The sequence below is a fragment of the Hippoglossus stenolepis genome, chromosome 11, assembly GCF_022539355.2.
Source record: "Hippoglossus stenolepis isolate QCI-W04-F060 chromosome 11, HSTE1.2, whole genome shotgun sequence".
Lineage (NCBI taxonomy): Eukaryota > Metazoa > Chordata > Actinopteri > Pleuronectiformes > Pleuronectidae > Hippoglossus > Hippoglossus stenolepis.
Window position 1 is genome coordinate 4,977,549 of NC_061493.1, and position 27,849 is coordinate 5,005,397.

Consider the following 27,849-nt stretch of genomic DNA (forward strand, 5'->3'; position numbering starts at 1 on the left):
TATCCATCCAGTGGTTGTTGAGTTATTTAATTTTAAGCCGCAAAAGACAAATCAGGTGTTCATCGATGTAATCTCGATTCATCATCATCAATATTTGTTGAGGTGTTGCATTCAAAAATAAAAATATCACCTCCATGGCGGCACTTGAGCAGAATCAGGGGATCACCAAAATCAGTAAGACAGTGGTTGATCTACTGACCCTGTCCTGAAGCCGTAGCCCGTGGATAAAACTTTTTTTCTGCTTCAAGCCTTTAAAAAATGAGTGCTCCTGCTCCTCATAACGTGTTCACTGACGATGATGAGGATTTGCTCCTTATAAAACCAATATACTGAATGTACTGACATTTTGGAATATCAGATCGAACAAAATAAGCTTTTTGGAAATGTTCTTTTGGGCTCTTAGAAATATTGATGGGGAGAGGTCAGAATTTTAACAATTTATTGGATCGACCTATCCACCATCTAATCATCAGCCAAGCTACACTTCCACCTTCCTCTTCCTCTCTTCTCTCTTCCCCCAGTCCTCCTCCTCTTGGCCACCAGATACATCTAATCAGACCTCACTATCTGAAACAGCTCATTGACCTGTTGGCCCAGGAAACACAGAGAGCTGGTCTGTTTTCCCCATTGAATCTCTATGGCACATCAATGAGATGTGACAGTATAATTAGTGGGAAGAGAGAGAACTAATTGACAGCGTGATCAACTCGCCTGCTGCAGGTCATGCCACGGCACAGCACTTCATCACCGCTAATGATTTAATGCAGTGTATGTAGGCAGGGGGTGAGTGTAGCTTAGTTTGTGTCCATACAAGACACTGATTTCACTGAGTGTAAAAGCGCAAACATTACAGTTCAAGCTGGAGGCGAATAAAGGGCTTTAAAAGTAATTAATGGAAAAAACGCTATGTCATATATTACTGTGCTCCTCCTCTGCTGATTTTGCTATGCACAAAACACAAAGCTTTTGCATAATCCTAAATAGCATAAACACAAGTGAAGCACAATGATGTTAACTGCATGACTGCTCAACGACAATACTGGATTAGCCCAAAATGCCTGAGGCCATTTCTACAAGCTACAAAGACTGACCTTGCTAAATTAGGATTGAAACAGTAGAGGAACCTCCCCTCAAGTGGGAGAATCAAACCGGTAGAAGCTCTGAAAATATTTCCAACATCACTGTTTAAGAACTGAAGAGCAATATAACTGAAATTTGGCACTAATTGGTGACCCTTGAACCAGGTCCTCTATTTGCTCCCAGCTCAGGGTCATGAGAAGACAGATACAGTTTGTCACCTCTTTGGTCAACCCAGAATTCACCAACTGAGGCTTTCCAGTAGTTCAGCCTTCCTAAGCCATTTTCAGATATGAACTCCGAGAATGTCGAGAACCGAGAACTCAAAATTGGGTCCGGACTTTCTTCGGACATGGCAAGATTTTTTTTCTCGCTCAGACACGTTCACAACAATAGAACAATAACAGCCTATCAACACCTGCATCGGTTCATATCAACAAAAGGTCTCGAATCACATTTTCTTTCCAAGTTGAAATTTCCATCTGTGTATTCTATGTACAGAACTTTTTTTCACCCTGAGATATTTGTATTGTTTTTGTTTCATTTTCAGTTTTGCATCCGTCGTGTGTAGGAAACGTCATCAACATGCTCTGAGTTTGCTCTTGGTGAATCCTCTGGATAATCTCACATTGGGTCATTCTGACATTATCCAGAGTTATTACTGGAGTTCAGTGGATGTCTTAAAGCTGCTCTCGAGTGGAAGGAGGCCTTCATGGAAACAACTTGAGAATGATTGATTCTATTATGATAATGGTTCACATTGTGAAGATAACAAGTCATGAGGAAAAATACACTAAAGTGGAATACAAAACTCTTCACTGACCTTTAATTGCTCAGCAGATCATTAGAAGCTTTTAATCATTGTTTGAACAGAAAGATGGCCAAAGGTTCCTGGATCTCCACCAGCCAAAGGTGTATAAAATAAAACCCTAATGCTGCTTATTAATAAAAGTGGGTATGTTTTATCACCTGTCACTGACCAAAGCCATTTCTGGACGATGATACAAAAAAGTATAAAATATAAATGTCAAGAGAATGAGACAAAAGAAGCTATAATTCAAATCAAGCAAATTGCAAGCTCTGTAAAAGCTCTAAATTTCCGTACTTGAGGCCAGTTATGACAATTTTAGGTTAAAGCACCACTTGATAATAAGCTGCTATTTTCAGTCAGGTAAAAAGTAGATGGGTAGCATAATGTTATATAATTTCAAATAATGATCAAGTGCTGTTGTACACCCTGACCTGATATTCTCAGCTGCTTTATGGTGCCTCTTTGGGTAGTTGGTTCTATTCCGAGAGAAAAGCAGGTAATGCTACAAATCGGTCCGCAGCTGTCCGACCTCTTCATCTCGCTAACTGGCTGGTCCGCTGCATTAAGGGACCGGGAAAATGGAAAGAATAGAAGAGGACGGAGAGAGGAAGAGGGAGTGAGAGATGGAGTGAAAGAACATGATACACAAGCAGCAGGAGAGAGAATAGAGGAGAGGTAGACAATGAAAATAGGAATAGAATACAGAGAGAGCAAAGGGGAAACACAGAAGAGGAGAGTCAGAGTATGATAGAGAGAACGAGTAGTGGAGGGAGAGAGGAGAGAGCTCTGCTAAATCCAATGAGGTAGGTTTAAAAGTGTGAATGCCAGAGATAGCAGTGAAAATCCTGGCATTTTATCCAGCCAATAAACACAGTCTGAACCCAGTCCATATAATCCATCTATTTCCATGTCCCGCATTTTAGCATTTTATCTGTTATCAGTTCTGTCCACAATGGCCGTCCCTCTTGTAGACAGAGTTTTTAGATAATAGAGCCACCCATGAAGACATTTTTTTTAAAAATCTGACAAACAAAGAAAAAAATCGGAAACCAAAGGCCTTTTAAGCTCTTGGAAACCATAAAAAAAAACTGCAGCCATTGCTTGTGTCCACATTAATTTAGATTCAAAAGCGAAAGCCACAGTCAGTTGTTAATTTGCTCGGCACCATTGTGCAGACTTATCATCAACACACCACAAACCCAAAGGCTTTTATAATAAAAACACGACGGATGACTTTAGCAAATGTTGATTATTTTCATGCATAAATTTCATTTTGACATCAATCACTGCTTGTCAGCTGCACAATATTCACAGTTACCTTTAGTTGCCTTTTTACGCGTCTCATGCAATTTGATTCTCACTCTCTGTCCACAGCCACTGACACTGCACTTTTCAAAAGCTCATAGTCATCGAAATAAGGTCTGAATTAGCATAAAAATGCGACATTTGCTCAAAGTTTTCCCTTCAACATAAAAAAAAGGGAAAGTGTGGAGTTGCTTTGTTGTTCCTGAAAGCCTCATCGATATTCATTCTCTTCATTTCTTTGACCATCAATCACTGCTGCTTGACTTTGTTTTGCACATAATCATGCATTTTGGCAGCGCTGTCTCCCGCTGCAGCCAAAAAGCGCACTAATACTACTTTGTAACACTAAGTGAGACAGACAGTTGGGCTATTGTAATGCTGAACACTGAAGACCGACACAGGGTGACAAATTAAAGGAAAATTCTGTAAATAAGTGGAGAGACGTGTCAAATACAGATGCTCCCATTTGAGGCATGGGGGAGGGGGTCTCACTGAATGGTTTAATGGACATGAAAATGATGTGAATCATACTTTACAGTTTATGCAGTTAGCAGATCTCAACTCCACTGAACACTGATATAAGGAGGATTGTTTGACAAAAATCTCTATCATAACATGAACAGTGTTTATGCTAAGGAGCACTACAGCTCTTCTGCAATATTGTTTTACCAATCTGTTCAGCCATTTTCAGATGGCAACATGATGTCCTCTGGAGAATGTCTGCACATTTGGGTGCAGACATTCTCAGAATTTGCCTTTCACGTGTGAGCAACATAGCAGGAGATTGTAATGTATAACATGTTGTTTAGAGCAGATCGACACCGGCATCGGCCCTTGTCACCAAAAACTCTCTTGACATCTTTGTTGATTATTTATAATTCATTTTTTATCTTTGCATCTATCGCATGTTAGAAACATCATCAACATGCCCACTCGCTTGTGGTGAACCCTGCAGAGGATCTCTTGCTGTATTCTCACATTAACTTATTCAGACATTATCCGATTAATAATTCAGCCTCTGCAGAGAATGTCAGGAGAGTTCAATGCTTGTCTGAAAGCCGCTAATATTGGTGATGTTTCAAGATATTTGTATCTTCTGCTTCTGCATGTGTAAGTCTCCCAATCAGACCTGAACCAAGGCAGGAGCCCATGTTATGGCATATTTCTATTAACAGCCATTTTAACCATACTAAATTATTGTTTTTCATCAACACATATATCACACCAGGGCTCCAGACAAACTTTTTAGATTGGTTGCACTGGTGCACCTAACTTTTCACTGCACCTTTTAGCACTGCAAATATAAACCTATTATACCCCTTATTGACCATGCCTGGGTATCGCCACTGATTTCCAAAATCGATTTGTTTCCGATTCACAAGGTCTCTATTCGATTCACCTATACGGCCCAGAGGCCAGACGTTCCCAACCCCTGTGTTAAGGACTAGTCTCTAAAGTATACATTCTCAGTACTTTGAAAAAGTCGGATTGACAGTTTGCTACAGAGAGCAATGCCTAAATGTCAAAATGTGTTTTCTACTAAGGGAATGATAGCTGCGTGCCTGTCATATAATGCAACACAAGACTGGCAGTGTCGCAAGCTGACATGACTTCAAAGAGCCCCATAATTCACTGACTGATCCCAGAGGGAGCAGAAGCAACACGGCATAGCTCGGCTGTGAACTGCATACAAATATAAGTCATACAGTGGATATTAAGTGTGATGTAAAGTGATACTAAACTTTGGTCCAAGCCTCCATCCAACAAATATCCTCCCTAAATCTTTCATCTGTGATCCTGCACTGCAGTGTTTAGTGGTTGTTGTGGCCCATTCTTTCTCAGTTGGGCTGAACTAATTAGGCATTCAGTACCACTCTTTTACTCTTTAACAGTTCTCAGACAGGGGGTGGTTACTGCTGCCACAACAGACATCAAGCAAAGGAAAACAATCCAGGTGCTGCTTTTATTTGTATCCAAGCACCCTGAATTGTGCAGCTCTTTGTTATCACTGACCAAAGCTAAAATAAAAGTCTGATAGTTTGATTATCCATCTGGCCCTAAATGTTAGCAATGTTTATGATATCAGGCTTTACTTCAATCTATTACCGTCCTTTTTTTTCATTGCAACAGGAGTTGTTTGCCTCCTCTGAAAGAAATGTGAGTAGCTGTCCTCTCAAAGAATGTGAGTATAGCTGCACTCTAGATCAAAAAGAAAAAAACATGTATGCGCACATAGTTCACAATCAGGATCGGGTTCACGTCACAGCTCTGGACAGTGGCCCCACTCTTGTTACATAAAACCAGAAATCGACTGTAAACAATGTGGAGATCAGAAATTGTAAAGAGATCAAGTGGGTACAACCGGCATTAATAGTAGTAAATGAACTGTTCGCATTGTTCTAGTCTTTCAGACAACATTTCACTATATTGACCTATTCACACACAAATTGCAGTATAATCAAACTCTAACTCCCGTATTATACTTGAAGTGTACAGTGTCTTTTAAAGCTTTGCTGACATTAGCTACTGGCCCACTGTCTGTTACTATTAAAGACTCTGAGACCGAGATCTTTCACTTCAAATTACATTTTGGTAGCAACTGTTGGGTCATAATGGGGTCATTTTTTTTAAATATGTGATGAGGCCAGGATAAAGATTAAATTTACTGTTAAAACCTGCAGCAACTGAGTTGTCAACACAACAATGATGTATCTTCACCCTTTAAGTTCATATAGTCAATATGTCAGCAAACTGTTGGTTCTTTATATATCCAGCAGCTAAAAATATATCAGACTTGTGTTATTTGGCCACCTTGTAAATGTAAGTATAACATTCACAGACTTTAAGCTCAATTTTTAGTCTCCTCTAACTCCTGATGTACTCTACATGTCTGGCTCTTAAGCTGCTAAATGCTGCTAAATGCTAATATGTTCTTCAAGCCATCACTGTCAACTGTGTCTGTCAATGGTTGGTTGCTGAGCAGGGAGTGTACACTTGAGTTTTTAGCTTTCCTGCAGCTGCCGGCTGCTGTGGAAAACAAGGCTACGAGAGGGAACTGTAACAGTAAAGAACAGTAAAGTTGTGGGTCTGATTTCACTATAACGCTTATTATACATTCTTATAATAAAACATTCACTTTATAAGAATAACCATTATAGCCACTTAAAGCTTCAACCCACTCTATTCGCCACATGATGAAATAAGAGTAGGTGGACAGCAGCAACTTCAATGCTGAAACACTTATGTAGCAGAGAAAGCCAGTAGTTCCATGAGACTCTTTATATGAGAATGCTGATTTACCAGCTTGGAGACATAAATGAGTCCATATAGAGCATGTGATATTAAACGTGAACATTGAACAGTACTTGGAAGGTTAATGAGTGAGAGCATTGAGACCTTTAACGTGGTAAATGCTGAGAGAATAGAAAGAAACACAGGCCATCATGCTACAATAATAAAGTAATAAAGATACACACTGAGTCCGCAGATGCTGCTGTTAATGAAATGGGACTTCAGTGTGAATTTCCTGCCGCTGTACTGTAGGTGGCAGTCAGACAGCCCATCATCCAGTCAGGGGACATGGTCCAGGCACATCACAGAAAGGCCATTGTGGATACTTAATTACAGTCTGAGTTGGAAGACATAGAATCCCAGTGACTACGTGCTTTATCTTGCCCGGTCACCTGACTTTTACCTAATTACACATTGTACTGGAACAATAGCAAACTGTTGCTGCTTTGTTCGGGTACTATCTACCTCGGCAGTATCTCATATCTCAAGAGAGGAGAGAATTCATTGGGTTGAAAATGTCAACAGCCTCGGGAGACTGTTGAACATTATGACTCAGAGAAGGGCCACATAGAGCATAATGCATGGCAGGATACTGTAATGAGATGGGAGAAAATTCTACAATGCAAGATTTTAGCCTCTGTGTAAGTCTGCGCTGCTGACCCAAAACGAGCATGCAGTTCTCGGCACATATGCAAAACCTAGCATAACACCAGCAATTATTCACATTGACGTGTGAATAAAAAACGTAATAAAAAACTCTTCATACCAAATCCTTTTGAAAGAACAAAGGTCCATGAGAAAAGTGTCACAATTGGTCAACCAATGGCACCAAGGGCATTCACATTTGTAGGTGTCCCCACTGCTGCAGTCCAGGCTAAAGAAAGTGAACATTAGGCTTCCATTCACCTTCAGACTTTATGCAGTGCTGTCACTGATGTCGCCAGCCAGTGCAAGCACATCAGAAAGAATGCCAGAGGTCAGAATTATTATCAATAGGTGACAAAAATATATATAATGTTTAATGGTAATGTTAGCTGAATCTACCTTTCTCTCCCTTCTATTTCTTTTTCTTTTCCTCCCCTCTCTCCATCCCTCTTGGATTGAATTGAGGCTGCAGTTGCCAAAACTTGCTCGATCATTTTAATGGATAATTTTGAATTCATGACATTGCAGCAGTGGGGATATTTTTGCAGTGACAGTCCCCCTTGTACAGCCAAGACACTGGTCAATAAATGTTTAACAAGTGGTTTTAATTACTGTGAAAAGAGCAAAGTGGCACATTTTTTTATGTTCTTAAATCTCCAATTAATGTCAACTTTCCTATATACTCATCTATTTCACAATTTACACTAGTGGAAAAAACTTGGAAATATTCAGAGATGACGTAAAGTGAAAGGGTCGTGGGGAAACTTACTAATCAGAGGGGAACACATATGGGGTGAGATGTCAGCGCCGCATGTGTGTGTGTTAACACCAATGCCATCAAGTCAGATTTCGTGTACATGATGAGCTTGTCTATTAGAGGACATACTGTGCATCTTCACGACGGTAAGAGAGAAGCAGAAGGAAGCAATAGAAATTCAACTTTGTGCAGTTGCAAATGCAAATAAATAATTCTGATTGCCAGCAGTGCTGCAGCAGATTGCAATCTCCAAAGAGAATATCACTGACTGAATGCGGAGCTCTGTGTCTGGCTGCAGCCGATAACATTTTTTTGTAAAATTCTGCTCGTTTTTTTAATAAAAAAGCTCAGCATGAGCTGCCAGACTGGAGCGGGCACAGCGAAGGTGAAGGGAGATATCAGTCTCGTCTGGGTCTGATGTACAGGAATTCAGGCGAGGTGGAGTAGAGCTTCATTTTCCTCCACTTGCCATCTAGAGAGAGAGAGAAAAACACTAGACCCTTTGAAGCGAGTGATTAAAGCGCAGCAGGATGAGACGCAGCTCGCCATTTCTGTTACCCCGTCCACATGCTCCATACAAATGCTTTTAGATAGAGAGAGAGAAAGAGAGAGCGAGAGAAGCAGAAGTCTCCTGTGACCCAGTAAATTGGTCAGATTGACTTCCTAGACTGCCAGTGTGGGAGGCGGCCATTTTGACTCTGGGCCAGAAGTTAAATGAGAAGTGAGGAGGAGGACATGTTGGTTCTCTGTGTGACACCGGCCAGTCTTTCCAGATCCGGTCTGTGAATTACCTCGAGACAGATCATATCCCTAGAAGGTATCCACGTGTGTATTTCTCTTGGCAGATGAATAATCCATCTGCCAAAACTCTCCAGCAACGCCAATCAGTCAGGATTTCTCCGAAAGTGATGTGGATAGAAATATCTCTTGACAAACATGATGTCAAAAATGATTGGCTGTGATACATCTCTTTTATGGTGCTGTATGAGCGTTGAAGCCTTCCTTCGAACGGAATCAAAAATGAGCCTTTTTGCACGACTACAAAGAGTCTCCGAGAGCAGAGCTTCAGGACTTCACAGAGTGGCACGATCAGTCGTCTTTTTCAGCCGAGCACCGTACAAACAAAAACTGATGTGTGCTGACTTCAGTAAAAAAACGCTCTCTCCACATCTCCACCCCTTCTTTCCACCTATCAAGGGCCGAAAAAATGAGCCTGTCAAGAGCTATAAATAAGCGTGATTGTCAATAGACAAAACTTTCCTTTGGGATAACAGCTCAGAGGACATTTATCATCGAGACAGGAGTATTTTCTTTTCTTGCAGAAGTTACGGTTTTGTCTTGTAATAGACGGGCTACTTCAACTTTGTTACAAATCAGTCATATAACACATGCTGACACACTCTCTCATCTGCTGGTTTTAGGAGCAAAAAGCAATACTTCAAGGGAGGCAAATGTTTCCCAGGCCTCTGCACACTTTACTTCAATCTTTCTACAGGGATTTTGTGTCCCCAGTGCTGCTGCCTGGACAAGTTCTCCTTGAGAACTGATACGTGACATAGCCCCAGTGCCAAAACACAGTGTTTAGCTCAACTGTCAGGGCTTCAGCAGCAGTGTACCGTGTTTTTTTTTTACTTCCGATTGACAAGCCAAAGCTATGGCCATCTACTCTCGAGCTAGATGTCAAATCAATTTGCCGGCTTTGGAACTGGCCTGTTGCACACGCGCGCGCGCACACACACAAAAACACAAACACATACACACAAACACACGTCTACTGTAAACACACACTATCAGAAGCCGTGTGCCAGGTCTCCTTATCAGCATCGATCGGCTCCAGCCAAGCCACTTTACTGGATGGCAGACACCCAGAGCTAAATTAAGGGAAACATCACTTTGTAGCCAAAATGGCCGACGATCTATCTTAGGTCCCACTGTGCTGCTGCAGCTGACTCCCAGGTGTGCGTCGCTTTCAAACTGTCAAACTGTATTTAAGGAATTACATTAATCATGTTTTGCTATCAGCAGTTTATCTCATAGAGCGGTGTTTGATTTTCTTGTGCGGATGAAGCAGCTTGAATTGGCAGGTGGCCTGTTTTGTATTGTAAAACCATGTTGCCAGGTTTAATTCTAAATATTCAGGCTGTGTGAGGGAGTGTGTGATCGAAAATTGATTCAATCAGGTCGAGTTAAATCAAAGTTATATATTTTTAAAGGTTTTGGATTTACTGGATACTGAATAAGGACAAAGCTGCAGTCATTTGCATGACAAGCAGTCCTAACATCTAACTGAGATGCTGGTGTTCATCAATTCAAGATATAAAGTGACGTTTTTTTCATCCATTAAATACCAAAAGCACCATTAAAAAATACCACACCTGTGTTTTTGGTAAATGTGGAGTATCACCTGCAAAAGGTGAAAAATGGTCCTCGACTGCCAAATTATTCTACATTATATTGAGAGATTGTTAACAGTGAGTCATCAGTCAGTAAGAAGCATTTTAAATGGCCACCAGGTAAATCTCCAGAGGACATGACAGCACTGATGAGAGAGCAAAGAAGTAGTTACACAAATCTGTTTTCAGTCTTTTTGACTCATATTTGATTTTTCTTATTGTTTTTGGCCTTGAAAAATTATTGAAATAACCGTTTGTTGATGTGACTGCTACCAACTCATATACATCTGAAATTTGACCAAGTCCTGACGAGACAATACTTTTTTTAAGAACTCACAGGCAAAAATGTAAACTTTAATGATACATTTTATCTGTATAAGCTTATTATATGTGTTTTAATGTACAATATTGACCAAAAGCAACTATTATCTATATGTCCAAAAACATAATAACTGCATTTTTCTTGGTTTTCCAGAATACGATTTTAAGCGTGTGTGCTTCAGAACAGGCTTCTTTCAGGTTAGCATGAATATGTATCTGTGTGTTTGTGTGTTTAATTGCAAGATTGTGTGTCTGTGTGCAAATTGTGTGTGTGTGTGTGTGTTTTTCCACTAAGAAGGTTCTGATTGGAGCTTAACTATGATAGTCCTGTGTCTGTGAAGCTAGCAGATCAATAATATTGTCGCAGATGACTGTACAAACACTGGGAGCCACACACACACGTACACACAGCCGTGTGTGACAGAATGGGTCTGTCTGTGACGGTGGAATATATTAGGTCTATTAAGAGTGTCTGGCTCTGCGAGTGACTCATGCTCACTCAGTGTGTGTTTGTGTGTGTTTGCAGGGCGGCAGGTTAAAAGGGCTTAACATGAGAATGACTGCACCCCTACTCCCCTTCTTGCCTCATCTTGCCATTCCCTCGCTCCACCCGCCCCCACTGTGCATCCATGTTGACTCCCCGTTTCCTTCTCTGTCCTCTTTTCAACCCTCTGTCCTCTTTTCTCCTCCGCGTTCCTCCCCCAGGTTTCTTCCTCAGCTTCGCATATGTGACAGCATTGGAATGATTTTTTGTTCTGTTCAAACAGACTGGGAAATAAGGATGCCAACGAGAGGACACCACAATATAGCAGCAAATGATGCCTAACTCTAAGTGGTGAAAGGCATAAAGTGTATTCAATACCCTGCTGCAAGTACAGCTCCTGTTATTTTTGCATAGAATGTGTAGCACGGCAACTATAGTGATCTCGTCTGCTACCATGACTATTGTTGGCTGTGTAAGCATGATTACAATATAAGACCACACTGACTGAGGTTGAAGATGCCACTTGTCGTCTTCACTGCAAGGACACTGAGTTGTTTCCTCCTCATTATCTGATCTATACAGATAGATGAACAGAGCTGGTGCCCCACATAAAGATATGATACCTGATAATAAAACTGTCATGTATGATTGGAGAAGCAATTGAAGAGGTTAGGTTATTGTAGATGGAGTTTGCAACGTTTATGTGCTTCTTTGCTGATTATGTTCTAGCCTACTAATGGAGTCCACTGTCTTAGGTTAAGCTTTACTTTGCTAGTTGAACTGTAGAGGTCCCTTAAGAGCGCCCAAACCTAGTTTCACCCATAAAACTTCAGTAACATGGGCACAAAAAGTGTGGCTAAGATTATCACAGTTAGGGTCTGGCCCTGGTTTTATTACAGAGCTTTACTTCCTATGCATCTAGACATAATCTAAGATCTTTATACCAACACTTGCAAGTACTTCCTAAGTCATGGCTGGTAACCAAATGGGACCAGGCTTTTGCTATCAGGGCTTCAAGGCTCTGGAATTGCTGCCTGAGCATATTAGAATTTCCAGCACTTTACCTGTTTTTAAATTATTGCTTTCAAATTTGTATAGGGAATCCTTTAAATGCGTTCTTATTATCTTAATTATCTTTAACTTGTTTATTTTAAATGTTGTTTGTTTTTAATGTTTTTATGCTATATTTTGTTGTTTTATTCCCATGAATTTAGCAATTTTTTTAAATAAAGTTATTATTATTATTAATATTATTATTATTTTTATAGCACTGGCTTGATTTTTTAAATAATTTTCTGTATTTATTGTTTTCATGAGTGGAGTAACATGAACTGACAATTCTTGTTGAGGGTAATTGGGTTAAAGGCGATTATATTTGGAAGGGCTGCTTTAAAAGACAGGTAAACCATACAGGTAATAATATATCATTAAGTAGTACATATTCACAAATAGATATGTAATAAATAAAATGATCACATTAGTACAGACATCACAGGTATCCGAGGATGTGGACATTTGACTACGCCTAGCTGCTACTCCAGCCTAGTCAGTCATAAAGTGAAGTGACAATACTCTCCTACTATCCTTAATTGCCAATAATTGCCAAAGCTCTACTCCATTATTGAAAAACCAGTAAAAATAATTTACTTCATCACAGTGTGTGAAATTGCACTGAGCCTACTGTTTGTTCCAGACTCGTGTACAGTAATACAACAGCAGCTTCTTTCAAACAAGCATACTAATGCTAGTATTTCTGAATAATGCTGCCCATGCCTTTTGAAAACATGGAAAAGTAGAGAGTGATTCATTTCAGCTGCATTTCTTTTTCCCCGTCACAACACACCGACTCTTCCCTCCTCCTTTCTTCTCCACATTCACTCCATCAGATCAATACGTAGAGTTCAGTATGGATCAGACCAAATGGTAGTGTTGTAAAAATGTAACTTTCACCCTCCTTCCTATTTATCCTCTTTCTCCTCGATCAGTAATTAGAACACAGGGACAAATCGGCTGCTGTCAGCATCAAGCAGCCCCTCCTCTGTGGATCAGTGAAGCTGCAAAACTTCATCATCATGATCATTATTCTCACCGTATTTCCACATTTCTTTGCTAATGAAGACATGGAATTTACATCCAAATAGTGAAGAAAAAGGGGGATAAATGAGAGTAATGATGATTCACTGTGAAAGCCCTTTGATATTAAAGTGAAATAAAGACCCCAAAGCTCATAGATTGTTCATTGACGCACATAAGCACACTGCTCCAATGTAACACCACAGTTTCCTTTGTGAATAGAAAAAAGATAAGATATAGATATAGAAGATATTTTTTATTTTCCTTTTGCTAAATGAAAACTTTTTGAGCCTATACAACGTTTCAAAATACCAGACAGCTCAGCCAAACTGTCTACAACATTTGGGGACACTGGGCTGATAGGTAGTGGCCTTTACCTAAAAGTCTGTCTGCATTTTATCCAGGAAAGAAACAGTGGCATACCCACCCAGAGCACTGGCATTTAGAAAGGAGAGTATAATGGGATTCCAGATGATGCAGTTCATGGCCACAGATAGAGAGTCGAGTTTAAAATGTCCATCCAAAAAAATAATAAAAACCCACAAATAAAATAAAACAAATACACCGAAAAGTAATTAGTCAACAATAATTGGTTCACTGCAGAACACAGCACTGACATTAACAGGAATTTACAAGCATTATTGTCCGAGCCACGTTTTTCTTTACCGAGCCAGAGAGCAGACTAACTGAGCCAGTCCTGAACCCAACAGGCACTGTGTTCTTTTGTGACCAAATCTCACCGGAGCCCAATTCAGTAACCCATTTAGACTTGATGCAACTAATGCAAGTATATACCTTTGAGACCGGGTGCAATGTTTGCATGCTCCTCCCTTTAGAGCCGGATTAGCTGCACACATCCTATCCACGATGTCATCGTTTTCAAGACTTGTTACTGATAAAAAGCATCATGATTCACTGATATACTAGCGGGAAGGCGAAATGCATTGTGGGAAATGTATTTTGTTTTCTTTGTTAGCGCCTTTGGCCTGCAAAAACTTCTAAAAGTAGCATTTCAGACAATGACTGACAATCTAAGCAAAGGAGATTACAGCGGTGTTTCGTTGATGAAAATAACAATGAAGATTCAGACTCAGACGATGTCCCTGCTCACCTGCTGACTCAGTCAGAAAGAGACAGTTTGCTGGGTTTGTTGTTATTCTTAAAATAGATTACTAAGTTCAGGGAAAATACAATGATTTACAATGAAAGACAAATGTTTTTATTTCCTGTCTCTATCTACTTCAGAGGCTGATGAATTAAAGTTTTCAAACAACACGACACTCTAGTCACTACAACAGTTACATCTTTTTTTCTTCCTGACATATTCAGGCCTCCTCAACAGAGGTTTGAATGTTGTGATGAATCCTCTGAGGTTGTGGTCATGATGTCTCAAGTCTTCATCATTGATAAAGAAACATGTCCGCCTACATCCTCACAGTGTTCTTGACTTACTGTGCAGAAACAAAAGTTTTTTTTATCTTGATGTAAATGATTTTCTGCTCATCCACAACACTTGTGCTCCTCGATCTCACAGTTCGTTTGCCCATGCACACGAACTCCTCATATTGACAGACATCTCCACCTCAGTCTGACTCGGAGCCATGTGGTAAGTGTTTTGTGTTTGAACTAAAACTGACACGATGCGCAGCTGCCAAAGAAACATTTAGCAGACAAATGTCTAATTACTTCTGAGCCCTTAAGATGTGGGCCCTATGTGTTAAAAAGGTTGTAACTCAGCACATTCAATATTGATGTAAACCTACTCACTCAACTTGGATGAACTGAAGACGTGTGTAACTGTCAAATTACTGTAGATCTGGACTGCATGCATCTTAACAACAGAACTCCACTTATTTGTCTAACTTGTGTCTCTGAGCCAGGACATTGAATCTGAAATGTGACTCCCTCTTGAGCTTTGTTCATACCTGGCATTATCATCCATCCTCGGTGATGTGATCACAAGCAGACACCTCTAAGTGCATCTAGTTCACATCTGGCATTAGAATGCACTTCCACCTGTCATGAGAGACCGCTTGAATTGTTTAACTGTGAGACTAGAGAACGTTTAAAATAACTTTTATCAGACTTATGTATATTACAGTAGAGCAAGAACATTTAAACAACTTGGACCACCTATGTAGCTTGTTCATGTTAAAAATGCCTCCAGATGATCCCACATGGACTGCTCCAACTAAATACAGCCCCCTTCTCCACTTTCATGGTCAACGTGAGACAGATAGTGTAGAAACATCTGCACACTAATGTATCTGCTCCTGTCCTTTGTGTCTTACCCTGATATCTGCAGAAAGCCAGCAGCCCTTAGCTACCAAAGATAGAATACAGGGACGGAATGAATTGAAATCTCCATTGTCTTCAGTCAACTGCAAAGGCTTTGAATGACCATTATCAAACACAAACCAAAAGTGCAGATCAACAGACAAATTTAGAACAAGATAGCCAGACACTGCTAGCTACCTGGTTGTCCAAGGTCAAAACAGTGTTACCAACTGCAGCACATCACGTTTACATTAGAGAATGTCAGGACCCTTTACTATCAGCATCATGTTACTATTCATGATCAACCATTTTGTGCAAATTGCTATAAAATAATTTATTTGACACAAGCAACCATTCGCTCTCAAGTTCCACCTATGGTCAATTTAGAGTCTCTAATGGACCTAATCCCAATCTTCTTGTTTTTGGACTTTGGGAGGAAGCAGAGAAAACCCACACAGACATGGAGGGAGCATGCAAACTCCACATAGAAAGACCCCAGCCGAACCTTCTTGCTGTTAAATTTACAATTTGATAACTCAATAGTGACATTTCTAACTTGTGTTAAGGGTCAATTAGATCCAGAAACAAAGAAAAAACTCCATTAACTGAACCCCCAAAAGTTTGTGTTATTTAAAGTTTGAGGTGGTACATAAAAAGTATAGTTTATTTATAAAAATCTATCATGTTAAGCTGTGTTTGTTATCACTGAGACCCCTTAAAGAAGTAATGCATAACTTGTGTAACAGACTCATTAAAAATGTCATCAGCTCAAGATCATGGAAGAAGCAATTCTCATAAAATGAATGGATGTCAGGTATTGAGGTATCGAGCTGCTAAAACAATGCTATATATGTTTATTGACTTGTTTAAGAGGGCCTGTGGTCTCCAAGATTAAATAGACTAATAAATAAAGAGGCCATGTTAATAATAAAATTAACAGGTTTTATTATTCATAGAGGACTTCCTGATTGTACTCAATAAACAAAGACATTATTCCCCTTTCCGTAAGTAGTTTTTAATTTCCCAACATTATAATAATCCATCAAACGTCAGGCTCTCTATAAAAGATGACCTCGGCATAATTACTGCACATAGTGACACTAAACTATGATTCTCATTCATGGCAAAGCTCTGTACTGCTTTCTTCTAACTTCTCTCTTTCCCTCCGTTTTCTCTCTGGCAATCTTCCTCTTTCCCTCCCTCTGTTTTCTCCGAGATCCAGCTCAGAATTCTGTGCACACGCACCAAAGTGCAGCCTACAGATTCTGACTGTAGATTCTGCCTGTGGGATGTCATCTGAAAACACCAGTGGCTAAACATAAAGGGTGCAACATGAATTTGTCCGTTAAGTAATTGACCTACTTTCAAAAGCAACTATGACAATGCGGACATAGTATGGAAGACATGCACTGTATGTTTCCTTATTAGCAATAGCCGTGTTTAGCCCATGTGAATAATTTGTCATGTTGAATGTGTATGCAGTAGCAGAGAACTTTATTCATGCTAGTGACATTTTGGGTTTATAATTTTAAGCCAATAAAGCTATTTGTTTTGTTGGTGCTGTGGAATTTGTATTAAAATATTGAAAAAATAACGTTCATCAGTGATTGTAAAAACATATTTAATTGTTATGAATGGGAAGGGATTGTTATACCTCTTATACAATATATACTGGGTGGTGAAATCTTAATTTAATTCTCAAAAGATTTACATCACTTGTTATTTAAAAAATAGTTCTTTGATTTAAAACAAAGTAAACAGGTAACTAGTGAAGCTGCCCCCTCTCTGCAGACGTCTCTGTTAGTGTATGTGGGCTGAGGGAACACGGGCTAAAAGCTGGCAGCCCAGTGCCCTAACAGCTTCAGGGTAATGGGCCCTTGCTGGGCTCGCATTTTCCCGCCAGACGTGTTGCGGTGGGTCTCGCCGGGTGCTGTGTGTACAGCCAATTCTTATGTACACATGCAGATACACACGCACCACTCAGCAGTCAGACATGCACGCAGCCATGCATTCGATTACCGCACAAATGTCACAAATAAGCACAGTCAAAAGAGGCAGACAAATAGCCCGCCACAGGGAGGAGGCTCTTCCTCGGCCAGCAGGGTGGAACAGGGACCACACAGAACACTGTATCTGTATCTGTGTGTTCCATGTCAGAGGTGATACACTTTATTCCTAAAACACATTATTGTTACAGTTTGCACACACAACACATACACTGGATTTGAGCTTTTTGAAGCGACGAAGCAGCAGCATGTGCCACGGCAGACACTGTGACCTGTGGTGACTGATTTATACTGGAAACAAAGGCCGAGCTGAAGAACTCATTAGCACCTCTGAAAGTCTTTATCTTCCATAACACAGCAGGAGCAGGTTTCTGAACTCCCAGCGCCCCAACAGCCAAACAGCTGCAATCAACACTCATTCATAGTTCAACTTTTCACTGCTATACACTTTTCTGGGGACACAATATCATTGTTTCCGGTACCTTGATAAACAGTGAAGGACTTAACTCAAAACCACAAAATGAACTGATGATTCACAGATTGAAGATTTTTAGGGAGTACCTTCTTATAACACAAAACTGTGTTTTCAGTACTAACAGATTTCATGTGATGTTTCATCTTTCCACCTTGAAGTTAACACAGGACAAGCTCATGAAAAGTCACCCTGAGCACAGACACACATCTCAGTCTCTATTGTATCTATCTAGCGCAACCATCTGCCAGGGTGTCTGAAAGCAACACACAGCTATTGTATTGTCCCTGGTCATAGCACCGTTGGTCATATTATATCCACTGAGCCTCAGTCTATGAACCTGTGGTTTGTCTGGGCATAGAAACTAGAGCTGCTCCTTAGGGACAGACAATAAGCCTGTCTATGAAGGAGAAACACTAATGAAGCTTCCGACCAAGTGTAGCAGATCCCGATTTTACCTCTTTATGATATTACAGATCCATCTTAACTCTCTTAACTGTATTTTATCAGAATCATCCTTCAAAATAAACTTTGAATGTGTTTTCTAATTAACTTGTAGCGGCCAAAATGCATATAGGCAATGCTAACATGCTTGTGCTAACATTCCGAAAGAAAAACTGTGAAATGTATCGAAAAAAAGTTTGGTTAAAAAAGAAATACAATTTCTACAAAGTAGGGCATGATATACATCAAGTGAAAAATTAAATAAACAGAACACTGCAACAACTTGAGTTACATTTTACTTTCACTATATTACTTAAATTCAACCTCCTAGCTTAAATGCTGTGTACAATATACCTCACTATGAATGCTACCAAATGAAAATCATGTATGTTTATAAAATGTTGGCCCTTTTGTTCACAATGAAAAGCAGCGTTGAATACAACTACAAACCTGCAGAATATTGGTTTTCTGGACTTATTTGTGTTTTGCCAATGCATCTGTCCTTTTGGTAATTACCCTAAGTCCAACATAGTGGATGGCCTATAAAAGGCAAAAGAAGGCAGTGTAATCCACAAGACGCTCTGCTCCTCACTAAATAATAAACCCGTCTAACCGAGTTAGCAAGATGGCAGCTTTTATTCCATCTGTGTGCAGATGGGCGATGGAGTGGAAGATGTGTTTTTTTGGACTCTACACCTCTTCCATCTCCCATGATGCGGCTGTTTTAAATGTGAGCCTTCAGTGCAGCCCCGCGACAGCGCTGAAGAGCTAACTGCATACAGCGGTTAATTAGACTTGTGAATGAATCGGTTTTAGACCATCTTCCCTCTCTTTGTTGGTTAAACACGCTGAAATGAGAATTACAATGCAGGCACATGAGTAATTAGTTTGAGATGGATGGAATCCCCACTTACTCAAAAGGTGATGGATTGTGCGTGGCTCTATTTTTGTGCGTGTGTGAGAGGGAGACAGAGGATTTAATCGCGTTATATTGTCCTGAGAGACAGACTAAGTGCATTACCACGAACGTGTCAGGAGTGCTGTCTTCACACAGGGACTGGCATGGAATGTATAGGCTGTGCTCTTTGGGCTCAGAGCAGAGACAAGGCTCGGGTCCAAACTCAATCAACAGCAGATAATGTGACAGTCTCTTCACATTGTGTACAGTTTACTTCCTCTCTTTACAAAAAGATGAAGGCCCTGAGGAGGATAATGGACTTCTGCAACAGCTGCACATTGTTGGATTCTTTGTGAGAGGCAATCACTGCTTTTTATGGACGATGTAAAGCATATTATGTTAGTAAAGATGAGGATTTGTCAGACATGGTACAATTTCTCGCTTAGGTTTATATGTTAGCATGAAAGAGGGTCAAGGTCTGTTTGTATGTAAAACATGTCTCTGACAATCAAATACATTGTTTGATTGTTAGTTCAGTCACATACTCGCATCAAATCTAGATTACCTCTAAAATCAGAAGTGACTTCAAAGATTAATTCCTTCCGTCGGAAAAGGATCCATTCCTCATGCACCTCTGTGTTTAAAAATGTGTGAGTACTTAATGTGCAGTTAATAGCTTCAGGATGGAGTTTCTGACAGATTGATATCCTTTCTCGAGGAACACTGTGCACATACAAAACGCATTATTAGTCTTTATTGTACTTTTTCTAAAATGAAACTGGACTGAACAACTCAGGTATTATCTTATAAAGTGATTCAAACTTACAAGTAGACTGAACTTCTTAAGAATTAAAAGCATGAATAAATATAAATAGTATAAACTGTTTTTAATACCAACAAATCAGGTGAATGTGTATTGTAATGCCACTTTAACAACTAAATACAGGAATAATATGTATGGTTTGTGTTTTAGGTTGTTAACAACTTGTGCTGCTTTAAAATACTATAGGCTAACTATCTAGGTAGCTCTAGGATAAATGTCTGTAATTTGAAAATTACTTTATTGTTATTTGGTTGGTCTTTTGATAATTAGTTAATTTATTGATTATTGGTGATAAACATAGCAGACTACACAGTGCTTATTTAAACACACACTTCTTAACTGCATCACAGCGTCTCAGTATCCTCAAACTAACTCATGGATTTGAAACACAACTCTGAGCAATGAGGCATAAACTGATAACAATGGATCAGGCTACAACTCTGCCCACGCAGGCAGAAGAAAAGCAAGAGCTCCCAGATGAATCTATCGCTTCCACTTTGTTCATTGTGTAAATGACTAAGACAACAACAATATAAATATATGTATAGGCAGCTCTGCAGAGTAACTACTGTAGTAAGTATGTAGTTACAGGAGAGGGAACACGATCCAGTGCACCAGAAGAATTCAGTAGCCCTGCGCCCACTGACTTTAAAAAAGCAAAACACCGGTGTTCCTGAACTGTGGTTTGATCCACCGAGATGAAATCTGGATAAGAGTCAAGAAGTGTATCAGCTGTACAGCCAGTCACCTGCATGAGAACAGCTGACACATACACAGACACAAGCAGAGCGTACAGAAGAGGATCGGATGGGTGAGACACACACACACACACACACACACACACACACACACACACACACACACACACACACACACACACACACACACACACACACACACACACACACACACACACACACACACACACACACACACACACACACACCTGATGCTTGTCATGCTTCCAGTCTCAGAGCCAAGCTTGCATCTCTCCAGCTGACTGGCAACAATCTGTCGTTCGGCTTCCAGCTCCCTGGTCAGACGTTCAAACTGCAACTCCTGGAGAGAAAGAGGAACAGAGAGAGAGAGAGGGGAACAGAGAGGGAGAGAGAATGTGTCAAAACAATCTGTCTATTTATTTACTGTCGGATTTTTACAGTCATCCTCATCATTATTTTGGCTCCAGAGTCACTAACACATTTTTAATTGTTGTTAAAGGGACTCTGCAGTCTGTGGTGGGAAAACACACCAGATATCAGTGAGTCTAACAGTCACACACTGACAGATATTCACTGCCAAGAGTTTGAACTGCGACACCAAACCGAAGTCATCACCAATGTGACATTTGATATTGTGCGACGAGACAACTCGAGGACGAGATGATGTTTGGGAGAAGAAATGTTGTTATTTTGGTGACACCAAGTTACAGCTTCACATGAAAGTATTAGTCTAATGCTTGCCTGACAAATCATCTATATACTCAAACTTTATGGATTTGCACCCTGCTGTTAACATGTGGCGGTAGATACAAATGGGAGGAGAGACGGTTGTCAGCCTCATCACCCAAGTTAAAGACCCGATCTGAAGCTGCAGTAGAGCGCCTCCTACAGAAACTCGCTCACCAACCTACTGGACGAATCTGATTAAATATGCTGCATTTAATCTTTAAATACAACAATTCAGTTCCAAAATTTAGATTAGCTGATTGAGAACTGCTTAATATATAAAATATGGTCGTCTCTGGACAATACAGTGCTTCATTGTGGAAGTAATTGCAGTTCAGAATAGGGACAATAAAACCTTGAATGCTGTCAGTTAATGTATCAAGAGCCAGTTGTGTCACTCTTGATGGAATCAAAGTTCTTTGTGGTAGAGTACATTTACAAATTAAATTATTTTGAATATTGGGCCTCACAAGCTTTGTTTTCGCAAATGAATGTGCCCTTCCATCAACGACCGTTATGTGTTATTGAAAATGTGTTCCTGGAGATAAACAGCTGCAGGCGCTAATTTTCTAGTCTAGTGCCTTTAAGTCACTGCAGCAGAGGGCATGAGATGACAGAGCTCCAATCAAACCTCAAACAAGAAAACATGATGAAAATATGGCATCTATGTTTTCTTTTGTGTATTCATTTGAGGAACGTTACATGATTGTTGCAGTTCTGAAACTCTATTTTAACAACTTTAAGACATGGTCTGAAGCACAAGGTGCAGGTGCCTTAAGGGCCTGTTTAAAGTCACTTTTACAAGTTAGACAGGAGAAAAAGATGCAAGGTTGTTAATTAGTACTGCATGTGTTTTAGCTGTAACATACAATAAACCAATCTGAGTGCCACACCTTTAAAGCCAGCTATCTTTAAACATTGCTGGATTGCTATAGGTATAAGGGAGAATGCTTCTCTGCAGACGTAAAGGAAAAGACCAAAACACCGGGGGGTGCAAGTTTATTTGCTATTTAAACAACGTGGGATGAGAAAATAACAATTACATCAAGACACTTGCATTAGAGCTGCTTGAAGCCGAGTGTAAGAAAGGCCCACTGATGCTTTTAGTCTGCTACCATTTTTCCCCAGTTTCTGTGAATGATCAGGTAAAATGTGTTCTTGTACATTCCGATTCATTTCTAAACCTGTAGTGTTGTCGTTGTTATTTTCATTTGTTCAACACAAGGACTTTTCCACCCCGGCAGAGAATAAACATTTCTTGTGATACTTAAAATTTGAGTATTTCATATTTGATATTTTTCTTGTGATCCCTTAAATACATGAAAACATATTTACGCATACACATGTAAACATGAGTATGCATGATTGTTTTTATGATTAATTTATGTAGTTAATTATGTCATAACCCAATACACAAACCAACCAACAGCTGACAATAGTATTTGTTTCTGCTGCTGAAATGATTGAAGCTGATTAAACATAACTGATTTCACCAATTTGTGCAAAAGACAATTTACTCCAATTGGATTGTAGATTGTTTCAAATTAGTGAAGAAGATAAATTGCGCACACGCTGGAGCAGTTTGAAAACTATGATTTAGATCTTAAACTGGCTTCTGACAGTTTTCTAGTTTACAGACAATAAAACTGATCGTTTGAACTTCTTCAGCTGTCTTTCTAATGAGAGAAATACAGCACTTTGATAAACCCAGTGCCAGTGAAGCATATTTTGCTCAAACAATAGCCGTGCAAGACAAATGGCCTGTTGCCAAACCAACACTGAAGCCTCGTGCAGTTTTCAGCCAGACAGAGCTACATCACATGCATGTCATTAAGACTGAATTCAAAGTCAGGCTGCTCTGTTTGCACGGACACGGCCTTTAAAACAGTTTGAAGATTTGAAATACCCTTAAAACGTCATAAAATTCCCCACTTAAAACGAGCATGAGTGCTATTTATAGTAACTACACAATTTTCTGCCTATACGAGTACTGACGGAGAGCAGAGTGCTGGTCTGTGGGAGCTTAAACGCTGATGATGCCTGAGGCAAATCCAGGCTTTCCACCATAATGATACAATTTGATTATAATGAATCATTAATTTCTTAAGTTAAGAAATCAAATTGCAAATTTCACTGTAATTATGCACAATCTTCTCTAACTATTTACACACACACACACACATGCACAGAGGCATAGACGAGCCTGAATGCATTGTATTAATTGTGTACACATCTTAACGTGAGAACACACACCTTCCACACAGAGATGATTAACTGCTGTGTCATATAGTGGATATACAGAGCCAGTTAAGTGCATTGTGCTGTTGCCAGTTGTCATATATGTTCTGCTGTAAAACTATAAATCACACTTAATTTTGCTTCAACTTCATAATGATGGTACGTGAACGTGCTTACGACGCGCTGCAGATAATAATAGTGTTATATCATTTTCCAGTTGAACAAAAATAATACCCATGTTAAAATAAAAATCCTTTTGTCACTGGTTCCAGTGTTTTTCTTAACTTATAGCATGGAGTCAGTTATCAAAGGCACATGGATGATTTCAGAGTCTAAGATCTCATTACTTTTAGTCTGATTTGAAGAAAAAACAACAAAAAAACCTTTGATGCAAACATAAATCAGCCACTTTGCTAAGAAGCCACATCTCTATTTCCATCTCAAACAGCGCTGCACGCAAGGAAAACGCATGCTTTTCCCCATGTGATCTGACTTTTTGCAATCAATACACCCTCATCAGCTGAAGAAAGAGAGCAAAACCGAGGAAAAACAAACTACTTTGAGGCAACATCACCACAGCAGATGAAGGAAAGATGAAAAGCTCCTTTTTATATATATTCCTAAAACTGAGAGCATGGCTGAGGGGGTAAGCAGGCTGACTAACTGGCTGGATTGCGAGGATGGATGGTTGGAAGGCTCCCCGAAAACAGCCAAACAAAAGCGAACCCGACCCCCCGCCCCTCCATCTCCGTCCAATTCAGGGGCTGACAGGCAGACACCTGTTACTGTCGAGAAGGAAGCACAGACCATGGTGGAATGTGTGCTGGTGCAGTATTCTGATGTAAAAAAGTTCTCAAATTAAATTAGAAAAGGGAAAAAGGGAGCACACATACCTTCACATGGACCATACTTCACAGACAGACACAAAATCACAAGGTATCCCGCCTTTCTTTACTCCCCTCTGGTCAAAAGCATCAGAACTCCTTCTCGCTCTCCCTCATCCAACCACTCATCTGTCCTGGGTCAGGACACAGCGAGCAACAGAGAGAGAGAGAGAGAGAGAGAGAGAGAGAGAGAGAGAGACACACTACAAGTGTCACTTGAGCTGACTGCAATTCAGCCCCCCCCTCTCTCTCTCTGTGTCCCAGTCTATGTCTTTTGCTCTGTCCCTCCTCAGGGGCCTTGAAAGACACACACACATACACACACACACACACTGTGTTCACTGAGGCACAAAGGTCCCCATGGCAACGAAGCATTTAGAAGCCCCGTGGCATTATTTATGCAACGTTGCATCACAATGGGCCCTCCCACTGGTCGACCTTGCCAAAAAAGCCCGCTGCTCGCCAGTCACTCTTTGCCTCTCTTTCTCCACCTCTCTCTCTCTCTTTCTCTGTGGCCAGACCATCTGCCCCCCATCCCTCCTTCATTCCCCCACCGACCATCATTGAAAAGCAACAACAGGTTTTCGGAGAATAGGGGGCGGGAACAGAAGGGACAGAAGATGGAAGGGGAGCAGACTCACACACACACTGAAAACAGTAGACTCATGTCTCCATACAAACACACACATGCCTACACACACTTGCACGCCATATCCACATGTGTACTGTTTTAAGGTTGATGGACGTTGCCCTCCTGTTGCACTCTGGTGTTTCCCCTCCTGTCTGTTACCTCAGATTTGTTTTGTCCCTTCAGTGTGTGTGTGTGTGTCTCCTCTGTAATTCCCCTTTTCCAGCAGAGCTCCAGGATCACTTTCTTGCTTGTCACCGTATCCAGCTTTGTCTCATCTGTCTGCTCAGCCCGAAGCCTCGATCCAAACAAAACCTGCCTGTCCTGCTGTCCAACCGATCTATGCTGGAACCCTGGAAATCAGCCCTGTCCCTGCATGCCCTGATCATCAAGAACCAGACTCTCTACTAAACTAGTTAGTCAGACTATTTTAATTAACCTTTAAATGACGTACTGCACAATTCAAAGTTTTTTTTAGCTACAGACTTAATTATATGACTTTGCTTTGATGAAACATATCCTACTGGTTTTAATAGCACATTTCTCACCGATGAATTAAAAGTGGTCTTTCATGGGTTGATCATAGCTCATGAGATTCTGAATTCTTTGTTGTCATGTGCACAGTGAAAACAGGCGTCGCACTGTACAATGAAAATTCCACCCAGTAATTTAAACCATCTTGGACCTTGCAAGGCCAATGCTGATATAGAGTCAACAATTTGGGACATCCTGACATTTATATTGAGGTTAAAACCATCTAATAAAAGTAGGGTGGGTTCATTATAGGACTGGGGAACTACTGTTTATTTGGTCTTATTCCAGTAGCATAGCATTAGCTTTGGCACATCCCAACAACAAATATTCTCTCAGGGAGAAACAACTGCACACACACCTGGGGAAAGGACATTAATGCTAGGGATGGCAGTGTGTTGTCCTTAATTTGTTGGACATTTTGTGTAAACAAATATTCACGGCAATTACAAAACTTTACAACTTATTTCGAACGTTCGATTGAACTAGCCTTGTGACTAACGATACCACTCACACTTGCCTCACCGAGAGCTCCGGCTTCGTGCATTACTGGGGCTGGAGCCAAAGTCTCGAACTGATGCGGCTCGGGACCACCACGGCCCTCCACCACATTAATCACCGCTCCAGGGGATTCTGGAGGAAAAACGTTCTACGGCAAAGGTGCCTCTGTGTCGCTCTGGCTGCTCTCCATTTTTTTAATGACCTGAGGACATAACTGACATCCACTCTCACCTGCACCCCCACCTCACATGCACCCCTCTCCCCCGATCCGCCTCCTCAGCCACCTGCCCAGTTTTAAGTATTTTTTTCAAAATGATGCAGTGGGTGGAGTGAGGCTCTGAGCTGGGTGTGAAGTTACACTTTAAACCTTTGTCAGCCTCTACAACTTGTGTTCTCCCTTGGTGTTAATTCTAAAATATTAAATGTAAACCTAACACCTACACACAAACACACATACACACCTAACCTACACAGAGCAATGGCATCTTAGACAGATCAGAGCCTCTCCTATGTGAACAGACTGAATATTTGAAAGCATATACAACAGCTTTCAGTTCAGCCTGGTAATTTTTTCATTAAAATCACTGATAATAATGTTGGTTTGCTCATGGAGGCAATAAGCTGCAGCGAGACTTTCATGAACTTTCACATGAGGAATTGAGCCACTGACCTGAACTGTCCTGACGCTACCTTCAGAGAAAGAAGAGCCGAGTCCAAAATGGAATAAAAGGAATCATATTATCTGTGTTACATCTTCAAATTTAACCCCAAACTACCTCTGAATAAAAAGTGATGCACAGAAGACCTTGCCAGCTGCAGTAGTTGCGCCAGGAAGGCACAAAACTTTATTTTACTTTGTAAGAAGCCATTTTGAACAACAAGAAGAGCAAGGTGAGTTCAATTCAATCAGTCCTGGAGAGTATGAAATAGAGGACGATATTCTATTAAATGTTTTGCACCGTCCAGTTTTACAATCCATTTGGACAATCTGTTCCACAAAAGAGGAATATACTCAACAATTGTTGAGCGACCAATAAGGGATCTTACTAGAAAACTGAGAGTTAACATGCCAGCTAGCTTTTTTGTGTTATTATGATAATTTCTTCATCTAAAGTTAGCGTGTAGAAATAAAGAGTATCATATGCTGCACATACTATGAAGCCTTTGTGGGAAATTTGTGATTTTGGGCTACATGAATATAATTGACTTCACTTGATATGTCCCCAGGTAGCCATCACGTTACAGCTCCACTAGTTCACTAACAAGCCCCAAAGACGGCAATAAAATCTATATTTAATTAAAGCACTTTACCACATGCCTGAAAGCCTTCATCTTACAATTACATTGAATGGGAATTTTCATTTAAATATTGTAATTGTGTCTAATCTGTTATTTTGCTATTGGTTACACATGCATGTGCAAAAAAAAAGTATCCAAGGAGAAGCAAAGTGAAAAAACAGCACCGCCATGCACAACCATCGCTTACCCAGATGCAATTGTACTTGAAATTCGAACCCATGACTTCACAGCAAGTATCACAGCCTT

At 40.3% G+C, this 27,849-nt stretch overlaps 1 protein-coding gene across 7 annotated transcripts in view; it reads right to left on the minus strand.

The window, feature by feature from the left end:
- Window positions 1-27,849, minus strand: part of ctnnd2b (catenin (cadherin-associated protein), delta 2b) — a 167,265-nt gene that overhangs the window by 95,739 nt on the left and 43,677 nt on the right. For 6 of the 7 annotated variants that reach the window (XM_047342110.1, XM_035171323.2, XM_047342112.1 and 3 more), the window contains exon 3: window positions 21,024-21,136. In XM_047342110.1, coding sequence (XP_047198066.1) covers window positions 21,024-21,136 — 113 coding nt within the window. Of the gene's footprint in view, window positions 1-21,023; window positions 21,137-24,653; window positions 24,831-27,849 lie in introns of those variants that run through there. The other variant, XM_047342114.1, reaches the window with a different exon arrangement.